The sequence below is a fragment of the Saccopteryx leptura genome, chromosome 2 (genome assembly GCF_036850995.1).
Source record: "Saccopteryx leptura isolate mSacLep1 chromosome 2, mSacLep1_pri_phased_curated, whole genome shotgun sequence".
In the NCBI taxonomy this organism is placed as follows: domain Eukaryota; kingdom Metazoa; phylum Chordata; class Mammalia; order Chiroptera; family Emballonuridae; genus Saccopteryx; species Saccopteryx leptura.
This window is the reverse complement of record NC_089504.1, coordinates 138762536-138788214: the sequence shown is the minus strand read 5'-3', so window position 1 is coordinate 138788214 and position 25679 is coordinate 138762536. Positions and strand designations below refer to the sequence as shown.

The 25679-nt window shown below is 43.7% G+C and overlaps 1 protein-coding gene across 1 annotated transcript in view; it reads left to right on the top strand.

The window, feature by feature from the left end:
- Positions 1–25679, top strand: part of PKP2 (plakophilin 2) — a 99524-nt gene that overhangs the window by 33029 nt on the left and 40816 nt on the right. Inside the window, exons 5-6 of the mRNA XM_066368940.1 lie at positions 6415–6622; positions 19693–19870. Coding sequence (XP_066225037.1) covers positions 6415–6622; positions 19693–19870 — 386 coding nt within the window. The remainder of the gene's footprint in view (positions 1–6414; positions 6623–19692; positions 19871–25679) is intronic.

The window sequence follows — 25679 nt, the reverse complement described above, 5'->3', positions numbered from 1 at the left end:
TCTCTCCTCTCTCTCTGTCTCTCCCTCTCCTCTCTAAAATGAATAAATTAAAAAAAATTTTTAAAAATAAATAAAAATAAAACACATATATAAAGAGTTTGTCATCTTATTTCTTATATAAACATGCCCTTTATGTATTATCTGCCATTTTTCATTTCTTTAAGGTGAGATAAGAACTTAATGGTACTAACTCATATGAGTTCAGATGCTTCTATATTTTTACATTTTCTCTAGTCTTCTACATTAATATTATTTTTCTTCACTTTAATTTCATCTTTCCAAAGCATTCATATATGTTTTCACAGAGGCAAAAGTTTTTTCATACTTATATTTCATTCATTTTCAGAATAGGTAAATAAGTTGCATTACAATAACAATTACAGTTTACATCAATACACTGGGAAACAAACCTAACTTAAACATATAACTCAACTAGGTATGCATAGGGGTTCAAAGCCCAACATAGAAGAGCCTACCAGCTTTGATAATACTCAGGAAATCAGTAGATTTCACAGAGGGAAAAGAAAGTGTGGTCAGTCCTGCAGCTCAGGTAAGCCTAGTCAGAGGGAAGCACTTCCAGCTGCAGTGTGGTCGTTGCAAGTCAGGGTTTTGGCTGGAGCTGCTGTGCCCGCAGGCCTGCGTGTGGCTGGAGGGTCTGCTTCTGCGGGGACTTCTTAGACGACTGCAAAGTTGGCGGCGGTGGCGGTTTGCAGGAGCATTGGGCTAAAAATTGGTCCTTTTTATGGCTAACGCAGATAAATGTTTAAATCTTATTTATTCCCAGGCTTTGAAAACTGGTCATTATTATGTGTATTTCTATTTTATAATATAGACTTGGATTTTCTTTCGTTACCCAAGTTGGGCTAGATTTCCACTATCTCTTAAATTGCTGATTTGATTACAAATATTATTTTGCTTAAATATAGAATTAAAGTTGTGCTTGCCTTCTTAACTCTCATTCTGTGATAAAGCTAAAACAAAGACCAGATTTGAGAATAATGAAACATAAAAATGATATTGAAAAATAAAAACATGCTTTGTAGAAAATTTATGAATTATGATGTAATAACTCAAGAATATTAACAAAATCTTGCTAACATTAAGTATAATGCTGTAATTTTTGAATATGTGTAAAGAACAGTTACAATTTGGACATAAAGATAAAAATTTTAAGTCATAACTTTTAAAACCAGTGGCAACTTTTCAGTTCTTATTTTATACAATTAGGAGTCTCAGCGTATAACACTGTTGAGCTTCTCTCCTTTTTGAAACGTTCTTTTCTTTGGTGCAGAATCTCCTGGTTCTTTCACCACCTCTGTGGCCTCTTCAGGTTTCCTCTGTGAAAAGTTTATGCTTGAATATTTCTTAGATGCCTCCCTGGCACTTTTCAATACCTTGTTTTGACCTGCTGCATCCACTTCTGTGGCTTCTGTTAATGTGTGACTACATGCATAGGACCCATAGTCATCTCCAGCTCATCCCCCCCACCCCCCGGGTTCCAAACTGCATGTCCATCTATGTTCTAGACTTCCCACTAAAATCAACATCGACTTATCAAAAAGATGTATGCGTTATTTTTGCTTTACTTCCCTATTATCCAACCCTCCTTCTAAACTTGTTCTTCCTGCGTTTAGCAGGTAGGACACTTGGTGGTTTGAGCATTGATGCTCAGGAGTCACTCAGGGATGGATTTGAATCCTAGTACCCTAATTACCTGGTAACCTCAAGCAAGATATTTTGCCTCTCTAAGCCTCAGTTTTGCTATCTATATAGAGGAGTAATTGTCCTACGAAGAGCTGTGAGAATGCAATCAGATCATGTTGCAATGCCTGCCCCAGAATAAGTAACTCAAGGACTAGTATTTCCTCTGTGAGCGGTAGTTCACCCAGGTAGCGGTACAGCTCACCCCAGTCACCATCACCTCTGTGAGCAGTAGTTCACCCAGGTAACGGTACAGCTCACCCTGGTCACCATAGCCTCTATGAGCGGTAGTTCACCCAGGTAGCGGTACAGCTCACCCCAGTCACCATCACCTCTGTTAATCCAGCTGCCTCCTAATTAATCTCCCTTCCTCTGTTCTTATCCATTCCTCATCTGTTCTCCTCACAGCTTCCAGGAGACCTTTTATGAGCTGCCCTGTTTGCTTGCAGGAGAAAGAACAAATTCCATAATTTCACCGGCATGACCCTCCCTTCTTAAATGGGTTTTATTTTTATGGCTGCTTCAGACCTCATCACAGAAGTAGTGACTGCCGTACCTGTCTTGTAAAGTCTTACTGTAAAACTAATACAGATTTATTATAAGAAATTTGAAAAATTAAGAAAGAGGAAAAAAAAACATACCCATGGTTTCACCATTATTATCATTATGTTTTGTTCTCTGATTTTTTTAATGCATATACAGGGTGGTGTAAAAGTAGATTTACAGTTGTTTAGATAGAAAATAATATAAAAATTAATAACAGCCTGACCAGGCGGTGGCACAGTGGATAGAGCGTCGGACTGGGATGCAGAAGACCCAGGTTCGAGACCATGAGGTCGCCAGATTGAGCACGGGCCCCTCTGGTTTGAGCAAAAGCCCACCAGCTTGAACCCAAGGTTGCTGGCTCCAGCAAGGGGTTACTCGGTCTGCTGAAGACCCGCGGTCAGGGCACATATGAGAAAGCAGTCAATGAACAACTAAGGTGTTGCAATGCGCAATGAAGGACTGATGATTGATGCTTCTCATCTCTCTCCATTCCTGTCTGTCTGTCCCTGTCTATCCCTCTCTCTGACTCACTCTCTGTCTTTGTAAAAAATAAATAAATTTTAAAAAAATTAATAACAGAAGAATAAACTGTTTCTTGTACTCACAATTATAAACCTACTTTTGCCTAACCCCACATGAAGATTGTTGTAATCAATTGAATATGTGGCTCTGTGGGGACTTTTTGTTGTGATTGTTAAAAGTATGCACAAATACTGCCATTTAAAAATATACAAAGTAGCAAGCCCCGTTCATAATTTATACCCCCACCATTTCTCCCAAACCTCTGAAACTCATTCCCTTTTTTATGTCTGTATTTGTGAATAGAAATGCAGATATTTTATTCAACTATTTTATTTTTTTAAGATGATAGGAGGGAAGATAGTGAGGCAGACTCCCACATACACCCTGACCGGGATCCACCCAGCAACCCCATCTAAGGCCAATGTTCCAATACCGAGCTATTTTTAGCACCTGAGGCTGTCATGCTCAGACCAAATGAGCTATCCTCAGTGCCTGGGCCATGCTCAAACCAATTGAGCCACTGGCTGTGGGAGGAGAAGAGGGATAGAATGGGGAGGTGGAAGGGGGAGAAGCAGATAGTCACCTCTCCTGTGTACCCTGACCAGGAATCAAACCCAGGACATCCATATGCCAGGCCGATGCTCTATCTACTGAACCACCAGCTGGGAACTCAGTTTTTTTTAATAACAGTATATCATGAGCATTTTCTCATAACTTTAATAGTTTGTAGGCATTTTAATGATGGCGTATTAATGGTGATAGTAGTAGCTAATCTTACACAGTAGCTAATCTTCCTCAGTAGCTAATCTTCCTCTGACTGATGAGGAAACTATATGACTAATACAATAGTTGTCAGTTTGAACATTGTCCTACCTCTCCCATGGATATGCTTGGTAATCATTAACCAACCCTCCCCTGTTGTTGGCCATTTATGGTTTCTTCTTCACTATTATGAGTAACGTAGGTACTATTATTGTGTGTTATTCTGTGTCTGCATTTCAGATTGGTTCCTTATGAAGATTTTTATTTTTTTGATATAAATTGCCAATTGCCTTCCTGAAGGTTATACCATTTTATAAGGAGTGATTAATTCTAAAGGGAGGGAAAGAAGAGAAGGGGAGTGACATTTCACAGAGAAGGTGACATTTGAACTGGCTCCTGCAGGATGAGTAGGGCTTTGCTGGTGAGAGGCAGTGGGGGCCGGGCCCTCCCAGCAGGAAAGGAAGTGAGAGCAAAGGCATAGGCTCGAGGGGGCCCTTGCCCAACAGAGGCTGTCTGTTCCCTCTGAGAATTTGCCACCACAAATCCAGATCACTTAATTATTTTAGAGTTGGCAGGGAAGAGAATCAGAATAGAGTCCAAGAAAAAGTTAAAATTCTAATATGTGATTTTGCCCTTTCATATATTTAGAAACCATCTCAAATGAAAGCTCCTTTGAAGTTCTGAGACATTCATGTTAGTCTTTATCTTTTTTCCTAACCCCAAAGAGAGAACAAATCCCCTGAGGATTTAGTGTAACTGGGAAACAGATGTGACCTCTCTGGTTCCAGCTGCTGCCCTAAATTTAAAGGGGCAAGAACAGCCCCTGTGACATTGGTTCTAATATATACAGAATTCATTTCCAGTGTCCTTCTAGTTCTATGCAATGAGGGGACTGGGATCATCTTTATGCATTTGGTATGATTTCTATCCATTTGCTTGATAAAAAGGATTAAAGTAACTAAATTCTATTTTTAAATGTGGGGTAGGTGCCAGACACTAGGAAGTCAAATCTACAGTAAAGTGGAACGGTAGTCAGGTCTCAGCCTTTATCTGAGCATGGTGTGTCTGCAAGTGCTGAAAGCCATGGGGACCGAGGTGGCAGGCTGAGAGAACGGGTCAGAAGGCTTTCACACAGAAGCCCGTGTCCACGCTCCCAGACAGGGCAGTGGAAGCTGCCGTGGGCCACCTCTCACTAATGCTAGCATCGCAGCTGGAAATGCAGTGTGGTCAGTAAGCCACTTCATATCGTATTTTGAAGAAGGCAATTTATAAATTTTAAGTTAAGTAATATTTCCAAAGCTGCCAAATTACCTTCAGGACAAGGGATTTTCTTTCTGCATCTGATGTTTATGCTGCTACTGTGAAGATTTAGTCTTGCTGGCATTTTATGGAGTGAGCTGAACCACCTTAAAACCCAACGATGTAATAGAATTTGACTAAATTAGGGAAACATAGGCCTGTTTTAAAATAAATTGTGCCTTTCTGCTTTTAAGGTAAAATAGTAATGGTTATAGATAAAGTGATCAAATAGATATTCTGTTAGACCAGATTTAACTGATAGCTATGAAATAAAATCTATTTTTTTAATTAAAAAAATTTTTATTGATTGATTTTAGTGAGAGAGGGAATGGAGAGACAGGAACATCGATCTGTTCCTGTATGTGCCCGGACTGGGAATCAGAACCTCAGTGTCTGTGCTTCCGGATGATGCTCTAACCAACTGCGCCATCCAGCCAGGGCTGAAATGAAATCTTTATCATTAGCCTTGTCATTATAATATTCGAATGGCTTTAGACATTGCCCATCGAAATTGCTGTGGTCCACCTTTCCATTGTCTCCTGTTCTGCAAACGTCTCCTCCGAAGGAAGTATTACTCCCCATTACAGTGAAGCCTCAAGGGACCAAAAAGAGTACTTTCTTCTTAAAGTTCTAGCAAGCTATTGATTAGATAATATATGTAATACTCTTAACACTGTGCTTATTCTTCCTAGTGATGGAAGTGGGAGGAGAAAGAGGAGGAAAAAATTTGTTTTATTGTTATTGTAGTTATTTATTTTATTTTCTGAAGTGAGAAGCAAGGAGACAGAGAAACAGACTCCCACATGCTCCCTACCAAGATTCACCCAGCATGCCCACCAGGGGGCGATGCTCTGCCCATCTGGGGCATTGCTCCGTTGCAACCAGAGCCATTTCAAGCACCTGACTTGGAGGCATGAAGCCATCCTCAGCACCTGGGCCAACTTTGCTCCAATGGAGCCTTGGCTGCAGGAGGGGAAGAGAGAGACAGAGAGGAAGGAGAGGGGGAAGGGTAGAGTAGCAGATGAGCGCTTCTTCTGTGTGCCCTGGCCAGAATCGGACCCGGAACTTCCACACGCCAGGCTGATACTCTACCACTGAGCCAACCAGCCAGGGCTATCACTTAACTCTGTCCAGTTAGCTATCACTGATTTACCCTTTATCATTTAACTTTTTCCTTCATTTTTCCATAAGATTTTTTTTTAATGTTTATTTTCATTGATTTGAGAGAGAGAAGGAGGGGAGGAGGGGACAGGAACATCAATCTGTTTCTGTATATGCCCTGACTGGGGATCGAACTGGCATCCCCTATGCTTCAGGACGATGCTCAAACCAACTGAGCTATCTGGCCAGAGCCATAGGTTTTTGTTTGAATTTCCCTAATTCATCATATGCTCCTCAATTAGAGATTTCTTACAGCAGGAGTACATTGTATGCTGTGAGTCTCAGGTTGTACCACACATAGTGGTTGATTGATGGGAGTTAAAATCAGCTTTACCTGTTCATTTATATCTCATTGAATGTTTTTACACCACATAAAAATTAATAAATATCTGAAATATGAATATGTATCCACTTCTTCCTCAGGTTAATCAGCTTCGCGGCATCCCCAAGCTTCTGCAGCTCCTAAAAGTTCAGAATGAAGACGTTCAGAGAGCCGCGTGTGGGGCCTTGAGGAACTTGGTATTTGAAGACAACGACAACAAGCTGGAGGTAGCTGAACTCAACGGGGTACCTCGGCTGCTGCAGGTGCTGAAGCAAACCAGAGACCTGGAGACTAAAAAACAAATAACAGGTAGCTTACCAAACATTACAGGGCATACAAGGTGCACCACAGCTAGATGTGTTATATCGTCTTTTTTTCTGAAGTTTCCTGGAACAAATTTAATTGACGGGCTCATTGTTATTTGACAGATGGCTTTCAAAGAACATTGTTGCCCACTGGCTAGACCCCAGGTTCAAGTTAAGTTTGAATTCCTTTTCTTCTGACTGGGAAATTAGTCTGAGGCTTTTGCTTAATATTTTTAATTACAAAGTCTATGCACCTTTGACTACATGTCTTTAAAACAACTTCTTGACAAGACTCCCTGCATGAAAATTCTGCATAAATTCACTAACAGCGAACTTTATAATGTTGAGAATGTTTGGGGTTCCAATATTATCCAAGAGTCCAAAACATTCTGAAAGAAACCCAACAAGAACCACGCCAAATTTTTTTTTATCATTTACGCAACATTCTATTTGCTAAATCTATATAAAGAAAATAAATTGGAGAGTCAAATAGTGTCCTGATGTAGAGGATCAATTTAGTCAAATTGGTCAAAATATCAGAAACTATATTTTTCAATCCTTCCATCACCCGAATTCCTTAAAATGCCAGCTCCCTAGCCCACCTAGCTCTTCACCCCCCTGCCCCCAAAAAAGGAAAAAAAAATGAGTGACTGGATATGTTTTTCAGTTCTGTACTTCATATTTCTGTTCAAATACTGATTTTTTTTTTTTTTTTTTTTTTTTTGTGGCAGAGACAGAGTCAGAGAGAGGGACAGATAGGGACAGACAGACAGGAAGGGAGAGAGATGAGAAACATAAATTCATTGTGGCACCTTAGTTGTTCATCAATTGCTTTCTCATATGTGCCTTGACCAGGGGCCACAGCAGACCGAGTGACCTCTTGCTTGAGCCAGCGACCTTGGGCCCAAGCTGGTGAGCTTTGCTCAAACCAGATGAGCCTGCACTCAAGCTGGCGACCTCGGGATCTCAAACGTGGGTCCTCTGCATCCCAGTCCAACGTTCTATCCACTGCGCCACTGCCTGGTCAGCCTGTTCAAATACTGATTTGAACCAATAAATACCTCCTTTCCACCCAATGGATTGAAAATATGACCTAATCAGATAGAATTCAAGCAAAGATTTTAGAAATATGGGAAGCACAGAGAAGGGAGGCTAGTTTTATTTGAAGAACTAGTGCATATGGCAGAGGAGAAGGTGGTTCACCCACGTTCGGGCCACCCTCCCTGCCTCGCAGTCAGCTCTCTGCGGCAGCTCCCTGCCACATCACTGCGTGCAGGGAGCATTCCTGGCGGAGTCATCGGTAGCATTGTCTTGGGGAAGCTTTAAGTATCTCCAGTGTCCCAGGTGATACACAAACACTTTGAAATTTAATTATAAGCCAAGCCTTAGGTTTTCAGTTATTTTTAGGTATTATTGGGTATTAAATCTCAATTTTACAGATGAGGAAACTTAAGACCCAAAGAAGTTAACCCTTTTAATATATATACTTTTTTTTTTTTTTTTTTTTTTTTTTACAGGGACAGGGAGAGAGTCAGGGAGAGGGATAGACAGGGACAGACAGACAGGAACGGAGAGAGATGAGAAACATCAATCATTAGTTTTTTGTTGTGACACCTTAGTTGTTCATTGATTGCTTTCTCATACGTGCCTTGACTGTGGGCCTTCAGCAGACCGAGTAACCCCTTGCTCGAGCCAGCGACCTTGGGCTCAAGCTGGTGAGCTTTTTGCTCAAGCCAGATGAGCCCGCGCTCAAGCTGGCGACCTCGGGGTCTCGAACCTGGGTCCTCCACATCCCAGTCAGACGCTCTGTCCACTGCGCCACCGCCTGGTCAGGCTATATACTTTTTTTTTAATGGTAATAGTTGACAGTGTTCTTATGTAAAAAGGAGGTACTTCATAAATATGGTTTTAAATTGAATATACTGCACTTATGCCATCCCCACTTTAACAAGTTTCTTTTTTTCTTTTATGAAATGTTATATGTCCTCTACTCATTTGTATCTTAGAATATCAAATTTTTTCTATCTTGATATATTTTAATTTTATAAAACTATATGGAGGTTTGTACCATATTACCTTTCTGCCAACATGTCCCATATTTATGAGTCAAAAAAAAAAAGAAAAGATTTAATGAAGGAGGTATGTTTCATTGTGGACCTTTAAAGAGGGATAGGCTTTAAATGGTGTTTTAAAGGAAAGTGAAAGTTATTCCCAGCAATGTGTACATCACAACTAGCACAGCAGAGAAGCAGAAAGAAGCTGCTGGTCATTGAATAGAAGCGCCAATAAGAGTGACTGGAGTTAGGGTACCGTGGTTGCTACAACGCTTGGGAGGGGTGTGTGTCAGGGAAGTAATCCATTGAACCGGGCTTCCTCTTCTTGTGTAGGCAATAGGAAACTTAAGGTCAGAGAACATTCTGTGGTATTGATGCCACAGAAACCATTTGGTTATCTTCATGTAATCTACAGAGCTGATAAATGGAGGTTGACTATGCAAGTCCCAGGATTTCTAGTATAAGCCAAAATATTCCTTCCAGAGGGTGTTCATTGCATGTTCATTGAATTGGGTTGAACTTTCAATGTTTGATACAAATCCTTCTAAATCACTTCCTTTAGCTCTACAAATAGAAAAGTTAAATAAGTGTCATTCGGGGCCTCAGAAGCTTCTTTGTTTAGAAACACAAAGTGAGTAACCATATATGTGAATCTTTTCTTGTCTGTTTTATTGAGCCTCTACTATGGGTCTCTAAACTTGGGCTTTTCATTTTTCATCTCTGTTTCTCCTTTCCTCTCCATAAGGCATTATTGATGTTTTACATACGATCAATGTGAAGTTCAGGGAAATTAAGTAAAGTGCCCAAGGTTACAAAACTAGTAAAGAACAAAGCCCAGATTTGAATCCAGTTTTACTGGGTGTTTTGCTCTATCAAAAGTGTCTACTAGGCCCTGGCCGGTTGGCTCAGTGGTAGAGCGTCAGCCTGGCGTGCGGAAGTCCCGGGTTCGATTCCCGGCCAGGGCACACAGGAGAGGTGCCCATCTGCTTCTCCACCCCTCCCCCTCTCCTTCCTCTCTGTCTCTCTCTTCACCTCCCGCAGCCGAGGCTCCATTGGAGCAAAAGATGGCCCCGGGCGCTGGGGATGGCTCTGTGGCCTCTGCCCCAGGCGCAAGAGTGGCTCTGGTCGCTACAGAGCGATGCCCTGGATGGGCAGAGCATCACCCCCTGGTGGGTGTGCCGGGTGGATCCCGGTTGGGCGCATGCAGGATTCTGTCTGACTGCCTCCCCGTTTCCAGCTTCAGGAAAAAAAAAAAAAAGTGTCTACTACATATAGCATGAGGGCAGGGGATGACGAACTTTTACCTGTCTCTGATAAGAGCCTTGTCTTTGAGGATTACAGCTCAAAGAGCTCTTGCCAACTCCTCATTGACACTCCCTCTCTCCTCTTGTCACTGCCTGGGTTCAAGCCTTCCTCCCTCTGATCTGCTCTTGCTGTAGCCTCATACCTGACCTCTGTGATTCAGTATCACATATTCCCCGCCTCTCCAGCACTCTGCTAGTGATTTCTTTCTAAAATGAAAGTATTGTCTCATTATGCTCAGTATCTGTAGGATAAAGTCTGTGATCTGTAGCATACCACCCGAAGATGTTGCGATCTGAGCCTGGTGACCCCTGGAGCATTGTCTCCTCTCATGCTCATCCATCCCAAGCTCTCAATCCTAAAGGATCTGCTGGTCTGTGCCGTGTTTCCTTTCTGTCTTGATATCTTTGCCACTGTTGCCTTGGACTGGTGTCCTCTTCCACTCCTAGAGAGCCCTCTCGCCCTTCACTAGTTGTCTCAAATATCACTTCTATGAAGTATTGTCAGATGCCATCCCTCCATTATTTACTGTCAGCCCCTCCCACCCTCACCCCTAGTTTTGAAGGAAGGGGCTTCTCTGGACTACCTTTGCATCCTTTATTATTAGGTGGACACTTACTTTGTGCCTGTCTGTTTATTGCAGTAACAATGTGGTGCTCATGTAAGTTTCTCAGCAACTCTGGCTGTCTGATCAAATATATAAAAAGAGAGATTTGTGGCCTGGGAATATTTAGATTATATATAAATAAGAGAATCAGATCTATTTTCAGGTAAGACCTTGACTTTTCTGACCAAGTTATTAAAAGAACCATCAGTTTATATATATAAACCATCAGTTTATAACCATCAGATATATATATGCCTAAGAAGTTTAGTAACAGAGCTTTGTTTGCTGTAGGGAATGTCAACTCACTGACCTTTCTGGTGTTTTCTGTACCAAAGAGGGAAGCTCTTCCCTCTTCCAATGAAAACGCTTCAGGATCAGATTCCCGCCTTCCATGAGATTGTTCCCCCTCCCTTACAGTGAGTGTGGTAGTGTACGTTGAAATAAGAACAGTACATACAAGTCTCAGAGATTCATCTTCAAGGTCACTGAGTAATGAGCACTGACTGTAGTGTGCAGGGCTCTGCTTTGGATTAAATCAGACAGGTGGTAGGAATCGAAAGAAGCAGAGGATTCTTTTTTTTTGCACGTGAAAGACCATCAAAAAGGGAGAGAGATGAGAAGTATTTGGGGGGGGGGGTCTTTAATTGTTCACTGATTGCTTCTCATATGTGCTTTGACTTGGGGGACTCCAGCTGAGCCAGTGACCCATTGCTCAAGCCAGACCTTGGGCTCAAGCCATTGATCTTGGGCTTCAAGCCTATGACCTTTGGGCTCAAGCCAGTGACTATAGATGATGTTAATGACTCCACACTCAAGCTGGCAACTCTGTACTCAAGCTTTATGAGCCCACGCTCAAGCCAGTGACCTTGGGGTTTCAAACCTGGGGCCTCAGCATCCCAGATCAACACTCTATCTACTATGTCACCACCAGTCAGGCTGAAGCAGGAGAGTCTTATCCCTCTTCTGAATATTGCATAAGGAAGAGTCAGGGAATGACTGCCAAAGAAATTTGTTGCAAATTCATATTAACCTCTGCATTATTTTATGGAAATAATTTAATTTATTTGCTGTATTTTCATAAAATATCAAAAACATTTTGCTATAAAATATTATGCACCTTCTTAAAGTGTGTACTATTTTTTCTGCATTTGTAATGTGCAACAATGTCCCCTTGGTTTATTTATGACTTGGAATAAATGGCCTTTATGATAATGTGATATTCTATGTAAAACTGACAGCATTTAGGTGAAAGGAAGAGTATATCCATGCAAAGGAGATTGTTAAAAAAAATCCTCATGGGCCCTGGCCGGTTGGCTCAGCGGTGGAGCGTCGGCCTGGCGTGCGGGGGACCCGGGTTCGATTCCCGGCCAGGGCACATAGGAGAAGCGCCCATTTGCTTCTCCATCCCCCTCCCCTCCTTCCTCTCTGTCTCTCTCTTCCCCTCCCGCAGCCCAGGCTCCATTGGAGCAAGGATGGCCCGGGCGCTGGGGATGGCTCCTTGGCCTCTGCCCCAGGTGCTAGAGTGGCTCTAGTCGCGGCAGAGCAACGCCCCGGAGGGGCAGAGCATCGCCCCCTGGTGGGCAGAGCATAGCCCCTGGTGGGCGTGCCGGGTGGATCCCGGTCGGGCGCATGCAGGAGTCTGTCTGACTGACTCTCCCCGTTTCTAGCTGCAGAAAAATACAAAAAAAAAAAGAAAGAAAGAAAAAAAAATCCTCATATTCTGTGATCACTTGAAAAACAAGGTTAAAAAACCCAGTTCTCCTCCTTGTCCTGTTCCCCCTTCTCCTGTACCGATGATAAGGATTCACTTAATCATAAAATTTGCAAGTTTTGCTACCTAATTGTTATGCAGACTTAAATAGCTATACTTCCAGTCCTAGAGGGCAATATTAATAAAACATGGGTTTTAATATCTATAAGATCCCTTTATTGTTAGCAATTTTTTTGCAAATATCACAGTTGGCAATACATTTCTGGATAATGCAATTATCATTATTGCTCATTATTCAAAGTATACCTCTTAGTAGAATCCAGTTCTCTCTCTTTTTGGCTGGAATGAAATCTTAATGATAGAAATTACAGACAGACCAGCTGCAACAGAGAACTATAATAATTGAAATTAGGCACTGTGAATAAATTGACCAGAAGTTAAAGGCAAGACAAATGAAAATCTAACATCTAAATATTATGTCAGGGAGTCTAAGATCAGATTGTTGGAAACAATATGTATTCAGAGTCTTGTGGGCCATTGGTTTCCCAATACAAGAAATGGGAATTAGTTTTAAAATATGAACTCCTGGCCTGATCAGGCAGTGGTGGAGCAGATAGGGCATCAGACAAGGATGCTGAGGACCCAGATTTGAAACCCCGAGGTCTCTGGCTTGAGCACAGCTCACCAGCTTGAGCTTGGGCTCACCGACTTGAGCGTGGGATCATAGACATGACCCCGTGGTTGCTGGCTTGAGCTCAAAGATTGCTTGCTTGAAGCCCGAGGTTGCTGGCTTGAGCTCAAGGTCTCTGGTTTGAGCAAGAGATCACTCGCTCTGCTGTAGCGCCCCCACCCCCACCCCGGCAAGGCAGATATGAGAGTACAATCAATGAACAATCAATCAACGAACAACTAAGATGCCACAACAAAGAACTGATGCTTCTCATCTCTCTCCCTTCCTATCTATCTGTCCCTATCCCTCTCTCTGACTCTCTCTGTCTCTGTCAAAAAAATAAAATGAATTCCTGGAATTCATCCTGAGATTCTGGCTCATTCATTTTGGGATATAGACCAGAAATATGTGATTTTGATTTGCCACTGGCCTCATTTGGAAACGGCTAGTCTAGTCTAAAACTGATTTCAGAATAAAACCCTCTTATCGATATTTTGGTAAAAGAGCTAATTTTTATCAGCTCCACTGGCAATAGAGCTGGATCTTACAAGCAGCTCTTTCTCTTCTTCAATGCTCTCTTAGAAGTTTATACTTTCAGTGAGCCAAAATCTCCTTCCTGAGATTTCCACCACTAGTTCTGGTTTCACCTCCTACGGTCACAAAAAATGATATCTAGCTGTTGCATTTCTTCAGTTACTAGAGAACATGCATTCCTGTGTATAATAGACTCTTAATATCTTTTATATTTGAGTTAATTTTTGTACTAGTTGTAAGGTATTTTTCCCCACTGAGGAAGAAGGAAGGGCATAGCCACGAAGTGTGGAATAGCAAAAGCTTTATTCAGAGAGCTTCCCGGATGATGTTCTCTGGTCCGGGGGACAGGGGCCAGAGAAGTCGCGCAAGGGGGATCCGCGTGGGGGGTAATTTATAGGGTCATTAGGGTGGTCGGGTTGATATGTGGCAAAATTTCACTGGCTGACAGGCGGTCGTTCTTTTTCAAAGGGCTTCTGGGAAGTTTCTTTTGGCGCGCATGAGTATGGGCGGTTCCAGCCAAAATTCCCATGACCTTCCCTCATTGCCAACCAACCTCACATTCTGACCTTTTGTGTTAGATAGGGGCGCTGCTATTCATCTGGCTACTTCCTGCTGGTTAGGGGCGTTGTGGGAAAGGGAGGTCGGAAGGTGGTGGCTCTGAGGGGAGTCATGTATATGGGTGTAGGAGCATCTGTTACTCGAGAAACTTCGTGGATGCGGTCCCATAGGAATTTTAAAAAGAGGAGTAAATATGAGTAATATGTTGATAATTAGAAGAGGACCTAGGATAGGGGCAGTTCAGGTCAGAATGGGTGACTGCCCCCAGGAGTTAAGCGGGTTGTGGGAGGAGAGGTCCTTGTGCAGTTTCTTTTGCAGACAGTGGAGGACCCCGATGCTTTCTTCCATCAGGCCAGTCTCATTGAACAGCATTGCTCCCTGCTTGAACTCACTCTGGCTGCAGGTTCTCAGTGGGAGGGTCAGGAGCAACAGGAGGATCTGCAGGGCCCAACCTTTTAGTGAGCCGGAGACGGGTAGGGCCCAGTGGTTCCGACTGCCAGCGGTCCTGCGTGGGGGCAAGCTTGAGGTGAGAGACAAGGTTAGAAATGAGGGTAGTCTTGATTATGGGGGAGCCCTTGGTAGTGAGGAAGATGTTCTCAGCAGGATAGTGGCTCCAAGACTTTGTAGAATGTCCCGACCCAGAAGGGGTACAGGGCATGAGGGCATAACTAAGAACGAGTGTGAAAAGGGGATTCCGTCCAAACTGCATGTCAGGGGTGGCGTGCAAAGGGGAAATTAAGGGGTCCCATCCACTCCCATAACCAAGACCCGTGAGGGAACTAGAGGTACAGAATGTGATGGCAAAACAGAGAAGGTAGCCCCCGTGTCCACAAGAAATGAGATGGACTTACCCGCTACTTGCAACATTATCCTGGGCTTGGCGAGGGTGATGGGGGTCTTCGAGTCCGGGCTGTGTCGGTCGTCCATGAGGCCTAGGAGTCGAGTGGTGGGCCCGCCTGGCTGGCTGGGCCTCCCATTTGAGTGGCTTGTCCTCCATGTGGAGACGCTGAAGAAGAGCCTGTTGCCCAAAAGGTGCAATCGCTCTGCCAGTGACCAGGCTGCTTGCAGTCAGGGCAAGGCTTAGTGTGTGGCCTCAGGCAGGGGCACTGCCGGGACCAGTGACCCTCCTTGCCACACTTCAAGCAAGCTCCTGGTAGGGTTCCTCTTTGCGGCCCGGACTTGGGTCAGGCACCTCCTGTGCCTTGCCCCTGTTGCTGTGCTGGCCTCAGGGCTGCCACAAGAGTCTGGATTTGGAGCATTACCTTTTGCTGCATGCGAGCCTGGCAAACAGCTTCAGCCTTTTTCTACTAGCCGCGACTATTAAAAACTTTAAATGCCATGTTCACCAGGTCTCGGATAGGGGCTTGGGGGTTGAGAATAAAAGGAGGGCAGGCTCCTGGGGAGCCCGGCACCCAGATCTGGCCGGAAACGCCGGAGCCAGAGGCAGGACAAGGCCATGCCTTCCTGCAAGAAGACTGGGGTTGGCAAACCCGCATGAGGGCTGATGGCCGGTGGAGGGTGGCCTGATGGGGGAGGGGCTTAAGAACACAGCGGAGAAGGGAGAGGCTCCTGGCCAGCAGGGAAGGAGAAAGAAGGACTGGTATTTGCAGGTGAATGAGAAACAGGATTCGGAGAAGGGGGGAGAGGAGCCCGATAGGATGGAGGGAGCCGTGCAGGAGGGGAAGAGAGTTGGGGATCGGCGGAGGAGGAAAGATCAGAAGTGGAGGATTTAGCTGAGGTTTCTCTGGCCAAAGAGGGCCTGTGCCGTAGAAGAGGCGGCACAGAGATTAGGACGGGAGCACAAATACTAGAAGCCCTGAATGTAAGGCATCTCCAACCAGTTCCAAATTTTTTGGCAATAGTTAAATTGGTGAGGGTGTTAAAATTGAAAGTCCCTTCAGGAGGCCACCTGGTTTGATTATTCAGTGGGTTCTGTGGCCTGGCCACAGTGGATAAAAAGAACAGTTTCTTCTTCTTTAGGGAGGGAGAGATTTTGGATAAGGCACTCCAGGAGTGTTTTTGAATCAGGTTTAGATTTCTGTGCCCCCAGGGCCACCCTCAGTCTGGGAGTGATCAGAGATGAGAATTGGCATTCCGCAACTCAGCCTTTGGTCACCAAACGGTTGAGTAGAGTGGATGTGTTCGGGATGTCTCCACAGGCATACACACACTCGGAACAGATAATAGGTGTCCCTGACGCAGCTGCGATTACGGACAGGGAGTCTCGGCAGAAAGAACTGAGGGGAAGGCTGGAGGCAGGGGACTTACCGCATCATGTGCCAAAGTGGGTGGAAAGTCGGAGGTCCTGGTTCTTCCTCAGAGGGGAAGGGGAGAGGAGTGGCCCCAACAGGCTTCAAGCTCCTCCCGGGTTTCAGCACCAAATGTAAGGTATTTTCCCCACTGAGGAAGAAGGAAGGGCATAGCCACCAAGTGTGGATAAGCAAAAGCTTTATTTAGTAGAGCACTTCCCAGACGAGGTTCTCTGGTCCAGGGGACAGGGGCCAGAGAAGTCACTTGTGGGGGATCCATGTGGGAGTAATTTATAGGGTTGTTAGGGTGGTCAAGTTGATATGATGTGGCGAAATTTCATTGGCTGACAGTCATTCTTTTTCAAAGGGCTTCTGGGAAGTTTCTTTTGGTGCTCATGGGTGTGGGCGGTTCCAACCAAAGTTCCCAGGCCTGGTTCCCCACGTGACCTTCCCCCATTGCCAACCGATCTCACTCTAGTCATACTAATTTTTAGTAATTTATAAGAACTTTGTATTTTAAGAGTATTAACTCTTTGTCTCATATTGTCATACTTATTTTCCCAATTTGTAATTGGTCATTTATTGATTTTATGTGCATATGTGTGAGGGTGTGTATATATGAGTTTATGATCTCATATCTCGAGGGAACATTTAAGCTCTTTCCTAGCTTTGTACCATACAGAAATTTGGCAGGCATGACATTTCTATACAATATCCTACATTTAAAATTTTTAAATTATATATACTAAAAACATCACAAACCATAGAAATAATGTAGGAATAGTAATTGCATGTCAAGCTTGAATGTTGAAGGAAAATTTCACTCCCTTGTTCAAATAAATCTTCTCTGGCTTTTATTGTAAGGTGTACTTTTCCTTTGACTGCCTGTGTGGTCTTTTATACAAGGGGGAATGTCATTATGCCTCTCTCTGGCAGGCAGAGACTTATTTCTTAATTTATTGGAGTGACATTAGTTAATTCAATCAAAGAGATTTCAGATGTGCAATTCTACAACACATCATCTGTACACTGTATTGTGTGTTCACCACCCCAACTCAAGTCTCATGCCATCACCATCACCGTAAGCAGAGACTCTTAATTTGCTTATTTAGTACAGGAAGCTTTTTTCCTTTTTCTCTCATTTCTTTTTAATTTTATTTTGTATCTTAGTAACCAAAACTCAACTTCAGATGTGCCTTTCATTGTTTCCAACCACCTTTGGAGTTTAATCCTTTCTTTCTCCCTTCTGGAGCCTCTTTAGAGGAAGTGGGAGGAATGAAGTCATTGTCTTGCAAAACCTGTGGCGGGGGTGGGGGGGCACACCACACCACACAACACTGCTGATGACTAACCCCCAGTGCTAGTTTGATCAGGAAAAGACCTCCTCCTTAGCCAGAATTCTAGCCCTTACAAGACGCCAGAGCCAGAGTTGCTATGTCTAAAGGAAGCTAAGTGCAGGCTGCAGTGGAAATTAGTTTGTTGTTTTAGAAATTAGTTACCTGTACAGCCAAAGTAAACTTTGTAAACACAAAAGACTGCATCAGGCCTAGCGTATTCTAACTGACAGGCCAAGAACAAGTATGCTTGAATAATTACCAAGCATTAACTATATATACAGAGTATTATTTCAGTCATTAAAGTTAGGGGGAGATGATATCACCAGGTAATTCTGCCAAGATGGCCATGCTTGCGTTTTACATAAAGGAGACTGTTCTGTATACCTCTCCTTCGTGCAGACAAAGCGGTGAATTTATCAAGCAGGAGTTATTGACAGGACAACAGGCGAGTGAATAAGGAAGGAAATGAAGAATGCTTCTCTTTCTGTCCCACTTTCTTTCTTCTTTTCTGGATGTTAGTGAGCTCAAGGAACTTTACTGAGGAGTGAAAGGTGGCCAGGCAACTTTATACCTCCTGAGAGACACTGGAATCACAAGCAATAGACGTGGAGCCCTTGCACTGAACCAGAAGTATCTGAGCAAAAAATTTGTAAGAAAAACAAACCCTAAATGTATAGACCATTTTGTGTTCTTTCTCAGTACCCAGCTGCAGTTGGTCTCACAAATGCCCTGGAAAGTACAGTGTCCTATTTCTTCATTTTTTCCTGAGTTGATATGGTGTAAGGCCAGTGGCCGCAGCTGTGGCCCTGCAGATTCTCATTGGATTCAGGCAGATGGTAAAAGAACCGTGGAGCCAGAAAATGGTGGGCCGTTCTGTTTATCAAAGTCTCATAACAGTTGGATGAGCAAACAGGCAGGGAAGACCGCTTCCCAAGCCCCTCAGCACTCCCTCTCTCCCTCTAGGCTCTCCCAGCAAAGCAGCCCCCCAAGGAGGGGGACCCATAGCAAACAGTGGCCCCTCCCCACAACGGCAGACAGTCCTCAATTTGCAATCTGCCGCCCTGAGTGCAAGCACCACATCCTTCCATAGCTATACACATATGCCGCTGCCCCAATACAAGGAGCAAACCTAAAAAAACACTTGTTACAAATTTGTTTGCCCAACAGATGGCCTTTCTCTTTAATGGGGTTGGGGAGTGGGGAGAGTTCAAAAGGAAAGGGAAAGTTAAATGAGTAAATGTGGTACCAGCCTTACTTAGACCAATGCTGAGGCCATCCACGTTGGCAGATAGAGAAGACACTCTTGTCTCTCCCTCACTGCCAGACTATAATGTAAGAAATACATGAGGTTGCCAGCCTAGATTCCAGGAGGACAAAAAATCTCTGACTGGGTGGGAGTCAATAAGTAGTGACTGCTGACGTTGTTCAGCCTGCTGTTAACAGGCATCAGCGTAGGGAGGCTTTCTGCGGGCCTTCTGCCATGGTTAGGAGGCAAATGTCAGGTGGAAGTTGCAGGAAGTGGGGAGCAGGAGGCAGAGGAAGGTATTCTTTCCATGCATCTAAGGGAGAATAAATATGACCCTTTAAAAATGTTGAAGTCTTAGTAACAAGAGGATCATTTCAAGCCTCTTTGTTGATGAGCTCAGAATTTATTATCTCAATGAGCTCAGCTTTGTAGGTAGGGGTTTAAGAGAAACAGCAATAAATGTCTAGGGATTTCTGGCTTGCTTTCACATTCCTGATGAATTAAAACTGCATAGTTTTATATTGTAAGCACTCTCCCCCCCCCCCCTTTCTCTGTCTATGTATCTATCTTTTTGGTTTGTTTGGGCTTTTTTTTTTAGATTATTTATTGATTGATTTTTAGAGAGAGCGGGAGAGAGGGTCAGCTTGCATTGTCATCTAATTAGCTCTAAACAAGTTTTTTCAGTTGGGAAAGGGGTTGTCACCCCGGCCCCACTCTTTTTTATAACAGGCCATAGCCCCAGGGGTGCTGGCCTCTGATCTGTTCAGCAGTCCTTCTGAACCAACCCTGCACTGTTCTGATTCTAGGTTTGCTGTGGAATTTGTCCTCTAGTGACAAACTCAAGAATCTCATGATAACAGAAGCCTTGCTTATCCTGACTGAGAATATCATCATCCCCTTTTCGGGGTGGCCAGAAGGAGACTACCCTAAAGCAAATGGTTTGCTCGATTTTGATATATTCTACAATGTCACAGGATGCCTAAGGTAATGCCACTCCTCATTCCCCCCTACACACACACACACACACACACACACACACACACACACCTTTTCTCTGTGCACCCCTTAATTACTGTATCCATGTCTGTCTAAAACTCTAGCCCATTACCTGGAGATACTATAAGATCACTCTACTAGAACCACAGTGTAGAGCAGTGGTTTTTAATTGCTGGTCCATCAGAAATTTCATGCCAGTGTGTGAAAGAGTTTACCACTCTGATGTTGTATGAAGATTACAGACCCAATGGTTAAAGACTCATGATCTTCATACAACATCGAGGTTGTTAGCTCTTTCATGGATCAGCACGAAATTTTTGGCACACCGACTCCCGCAGACCAGTGGTTGAAAAACACTGATGTGGAGACAATTTTTAAGGTTTAAGTCTCAACAGAGTATTTTTTCCAGATATGTTTGATTTCCGAAGCTATCCACACAGTAGCTCCTAAGAGAAAGGATGCTAGTTCCAGTAGAGAAACCAGAAAGCTGATCTGACCACCTAGAAGTCTGTGTAGACAGGCCTTCATTGTCTCACAGGGTTTAAGGCAGGTGTTGGGCAAATGAGTTTGTAAAATTTGTATCTTTTGAGTTTGCTCACTTTTATTATTAAAAATGGCTGCTGGGCCACCTCACCAGGCAGTGGCGCAGTGGATAGAGTGTCGGACTGGGATGTGGAGGACCCAGGTTTGAAACCCCGAAGTCGCCAGTTTGAGTGCAGGCTCATCTGCTTTGAGCAAGGCTCACCATTTTAACCCCAAGGTCTCTGGCTTGAGCAAGGCGTTACTCGGTCTGCTGTAGCACCCTGGTCAAGGCACATAAGAAAAAGCAATCACTGAGAAACTAAAGTGCCGCAACAGAGAATTGATGCTTCTCATCTCTCTCCCTTCCAGTCTGTCTGTCCCTCTCTCCGTCTCTCTTTGTCTCTGTCACACACAAAAAAAAGAAAATGGCACTGAGCAGCAAGCCAAGTATGTGATCTGTGAAATTGCTAATTACCTTCCTGCTTGGGAAGGGCCACTGTTAGGTGAATGTTGCTGGAGGAAGAGTTTTCCCCAAAAAAAGTGTTAAGGAGAGAAGAAGGAAGGAGAAGGGGAAGTCATGTTTTTGCAGAGTTTGTGCAAGGAGAAGGGGAACCAAAGATGACTGAGACTGGTGGGGGCCTTTGGTTCTAGGAAAACCCGGACGTGTCAGTAGCTTTGTGAGCTCTGAGTGAAAGGGAAGTGTTTTTCTCGCTGTGTATATTTACTCACCTGCTGTTGCGAGGCTAGAATAAAGGAATGGCCCACCATTTTTTGGCTCCACTGTTGCTTTACCGTCTGCCTGAATCTAATGGGAACCTGCACCTGCATGGCCACGACGGCCACAGCTACTGGTCTCACAGCAGCCTTCCTGTTACTCTTAATCCACAAACATCTAATTTAATGACATGGTTAGAAAAATAATTTTGAACCTGGTGCTTTTATTATTTTAATTTTTTTCTTTGAGGTATATACATTGACATACATTATATTAGTTTCAGGTACATAATGATTCGTTATTTTATATATTGTGAAATGATCACCACAATAAGTCTAGTTAACATCCATCACCATACATAGTTATAGATTATTTTTGTTGTGGTGAGAACTTTTTTTTTTTTTTTTTTTGTATTTTTCTGAAGCTGGAAATGGGGAGAGACAGTCAGACAGACTCCTGCATGCGCCCGACCGGGATCCACCTGGCATGCCCACCAGGGGCAACGCTCTGCCCACCAGGGGGTGACACTCTGCCCCTCCAGGGCGTCGCTCTGCCGCGACCAGAGCCACTCTAGCGCCTGGGGCAGAGGCCAAGGAGCCATCCCCAGTGCCCGGGCCATCTTCGCTCCAATGGAGCCTTGGCTGCGGGAGGGGAAGAGAGAGACAGAGAGGAAGGAGGGGGGGGTGGAGAAGCAAATGGGCGCTTCTCCTATGTGCCCTGGCCAGGAATCAAACCCGGGTCCCCCCGCACGCCAGGCCGACGCTCTACCACTGAGCCAACCGGCCAGGGCCTGTGGTGAGAACTTTTAAGATTTACTCTCTTAACTCTCAAACATGCAATACAGTTATAATTGTAGTCTCCATGCTATACATTACATCCCCAGGACTTACTTCTTTTTATAACTAGAAGTTTGTATCTACATCTTTTGATTCCCTTCAACAACTTTGCCAGCAGCCCCAGCCCCCCAGCTCCTCTCCCATCTCTGGCAGTCACCAGTCTGTTCTCTGGATCTGTGATTTCGGGTTTTGGTTTTGGTTTTTTCTTCAGCTCCACATATAAGTGAGATCGTACAATATTTGCCTTCCTCTGCTTGACTTACTTCACTTAGTTAGCATGGTGCCCTCAAGGTCCACCCATATTGCCAAAAAAGGCAGAGTTTTCTTCTTTTTTATGGCTGAATAATATTCCATTGTTTGTGTGTGAACCACATTTCCTTTATCCGTTCTTCTTTCGATGGACACTTAGATTGTTTCTATATACTGGCTATTGTGAATAATGCTGTAATGAACATGAGGTTCTTATATCTTTTTGAGTAAGTGGTTTTGGTTTCTTCAGATAAATACCCAGAAATGGAATTGCTGGATCATGTGGTAGTTCTGTTTTAATTTTCTGAGGAACCTCTATACTGTTTTCTGTAGGTACTGCACCAACTTACATTTCCACCAGCAGTGCACAAGGGTTCCCTTTTCTCCACACACTCACAACACTTGCCTATTCACATTTTGATGGTAGCCATTCTAAAAGGTGTGAGTTGATAGCTCACCGTGGTTTTTGATTTGCATTTCTCTGATGATTAGTGATGTTGAGCATCTTTTCCTGTTGGCCATCTCTATGTCTTTTTTAGAAAAATGTCTATTCAGATCCTCTGCCTATTTTTTTTTTTTTTTTTTTAGTGAGAGAGAGACAGACAGACAGAAAAGGAAAGAAAGATGAGCAGCATTAATTCTTTGTTGTGGCACCTTACTTGTTCATTGATTGCTTTCTCATATGTGCCTTGACCAGGGGCTACAGCAGAGCCAGTGACCCCTTGCTCAAGCCAGCAACCTTTGGGCCCAAGCCAGCATGTCTATGATTTCACGCTCAAGCCAGTGACCCTGTGCTCAAGCTGGTGAGCCCATACTCAAGCTGGTGACATTGGGGTTTCAAACCTGGGTCCTCTGTCACAGGCCAATGTTCTATCCCCTATGCTACTGCCTGGTCAGGCTGTGCCTAATTTTTAATTAATTATTTTTTACTGTTGAGTTGTATGAGTTCTTTATATATTCTGTATATTAACCCCTTATCACCTTATCAGATATATGATTTGCAAATTGTTCTCCCATTCAGTGGGTTGTCTCTTCATTTTGTTAATGATTTCCTTTGCTGTGCAGAAGCTTTTCAGTTTGATGTAGTCTTCCTTGTATTTTATTGTTGTTGCCTTTTCTTTTGCTGTCAAATCCAAAATATCATTACCAAGACCAATGTCAGAAAGCTTATTGCCTGTATTTTCTTCTAGGAGTTTTATGGTTTCAAGTCTTTAATTCACTTTGAATTAATTGTTCTATATGTGCCAAATATTGGTCCCATTTGTTCATTTTTAAAAAAAAAAAGAGAGAGAGAGAGAGAGACAGATAGGAAGGGAGAGAGATGAGAAGTATCAATTCTTCATTGAGGCTCCTTAGTTGTTCATTGATTGCTGTCATATATGTGCCTTGACAGGGGGCTCCAGCCAAGCCAGTGACCCCTTGCTCAAGCCAGCGACCTTGGGCTCAAGCCAGCAACCTTGGGCTTCACGCCAGTGATCTTTGGGCTCAAGCCAGCAACCATAGGGTCATGTGTATGATCCCATGCTCAAGCCAGCAACTCCGCACTCAAGCTGGTGAGCCTGTGCTCAAGCCGGATGAGCCCTTACTCAAGCTGGCAACCTTGGGGTTTCAAACCTGGATCCTCAGCATCCCAGGTCGACACTCTAGCCACTGTGCCATGAGCTGGTCAGGCCCATTTTGCTCTTTTGCATGTGGCTGTCCAGTTTTCCCAACACTATCTGTTAAAGAGGCTTTCCTTTCCCCATTGTATATTCTTGAATCCTTGTGAATTAATTGACTGCATATAGGTGAGTTTATTTCTAGACTTTCTATTCTGTTCCATTGATCTGTGTCAATACCCATACTGCTTTTTAAATACCATACTATTTTAAATAATATAGCTTTGTTATATAGTTTGAAATCAAGAAACATGGTGCCTCCATCTTTATTCTTCTTTCTCAAGACTGCTTTGGCTATTCAGGGTCTTTTGTGGTTCCATACAAATTACCATATAGAATTTTTTCTTTTATTTCTGTGAAAAATGCCATTGGAAGTTTGATATGGATTGCACTGAACCTATAGATTATTTTAGGTAGTATGGACTTTTTAACAGTATCAGTTGTTCCAGGGCACAAGTATGGAATATCTTCCCATTTATGTGTGTCTTATTCAGTGTCTTAAGCTTTCGCCTCCTGATTAAATTTATCCCTAGGTGTTTTTAAATAGCTATTAGGCAATACTGCTTAACAGGACAGAAAGTCTTACCATAAGAACAGCTATAAAGAAGTTATTTTGATCAGCATTTCTAAATACTGGAATGAAAAATGCTTGAAATGTTTTTCCGCTTGGACTATCAGATGCCAACTAAATCAAGAAGAAACAGAAACACATGCAGGAGGAAGGGAAAGTGCTAGTCTTAACTTCTCTAGGGTCCACTTACATCAAGTTTTCTCATATTGGGAAATTATTATTGTCCTTATGTCCAAGGATAAAAAGAAATCAGATAGAGGATGTAATCAAAATTAGGCAATTCCAAAGAAGTCAGGATACATTCTGCCTTTTGATTTTTTCTCTTGCGAGGGAGTTTTGTTTTGTTGTCTGTAAGGGAATCTGGGTGTTAACTGATGTTTCTGTTATACTAAGATGGTTCTCTTATTTCCACAGTTAATCACACAGTAGTGCATATCAGATGCCAATTTTGTGTAATACATAACGTTAGCTTCTGAGAGTTTTACAAGGCTAATTTAGGAAGTCCTTTAGGAACTTTTCATTTGGCAGGGGATGCTGAGGAGCAGACCATCTAGAATACTGCTACCGTGAAATGTGTTAGAGCAGTGGTTCTCACAGTGGGGTCCCCAGAGCAGGAGAATCTGCATCACCCAGAACTTGTTGGAATTCTTGGGTCCCACCACTCAGCTACTGAATCAGAAGCTCTCAGGGTGATTCCGATGCACTGCCGGCGTCAGAGGTCCGAGCGCAGTGCTGCGGGAATGCCCAACAAAGGACCATTCATGCCAGCTGAGTGAGATTAGAAAGACACTGGAGGAGAGGCGCCAGGTGAGCTGGGCCCTGGCGGTCTATTTTCAATACTCAGAAGTTCTCTAAGGATGAAGGACTAAGTTCTTGAACAGCATAAGAGGCGCCTTAATGGTCTCCCTTGAATCCATCTTTTGTACAGTCCACTGAAATTGCTGTGTGTGTGTGTGTGTGTGACAGAGACAGAGAGTGGAACAGATAAGGACAGACAACAGGAAGGAAGAGAGATAAGAAGCATCAATTCTTTGTTGTGACACCTTAGTTCATTGATTGCTTTCTCACATGTGCCTTGACCAGGGGTAGGGGGGTGGGGGTGGCTACAGCAGAACGAGTGGCCCCTTTCTCAAGCTAGTGACCTTGGGCTCAAGCCAGCGACTATGGGGTCATATCTGTGCAAGCCAGCGACCCTGCGCTCAAGTCGGTGATTCCGCACTCAAGCTGGTGAGCCCGTGCTCAAGCC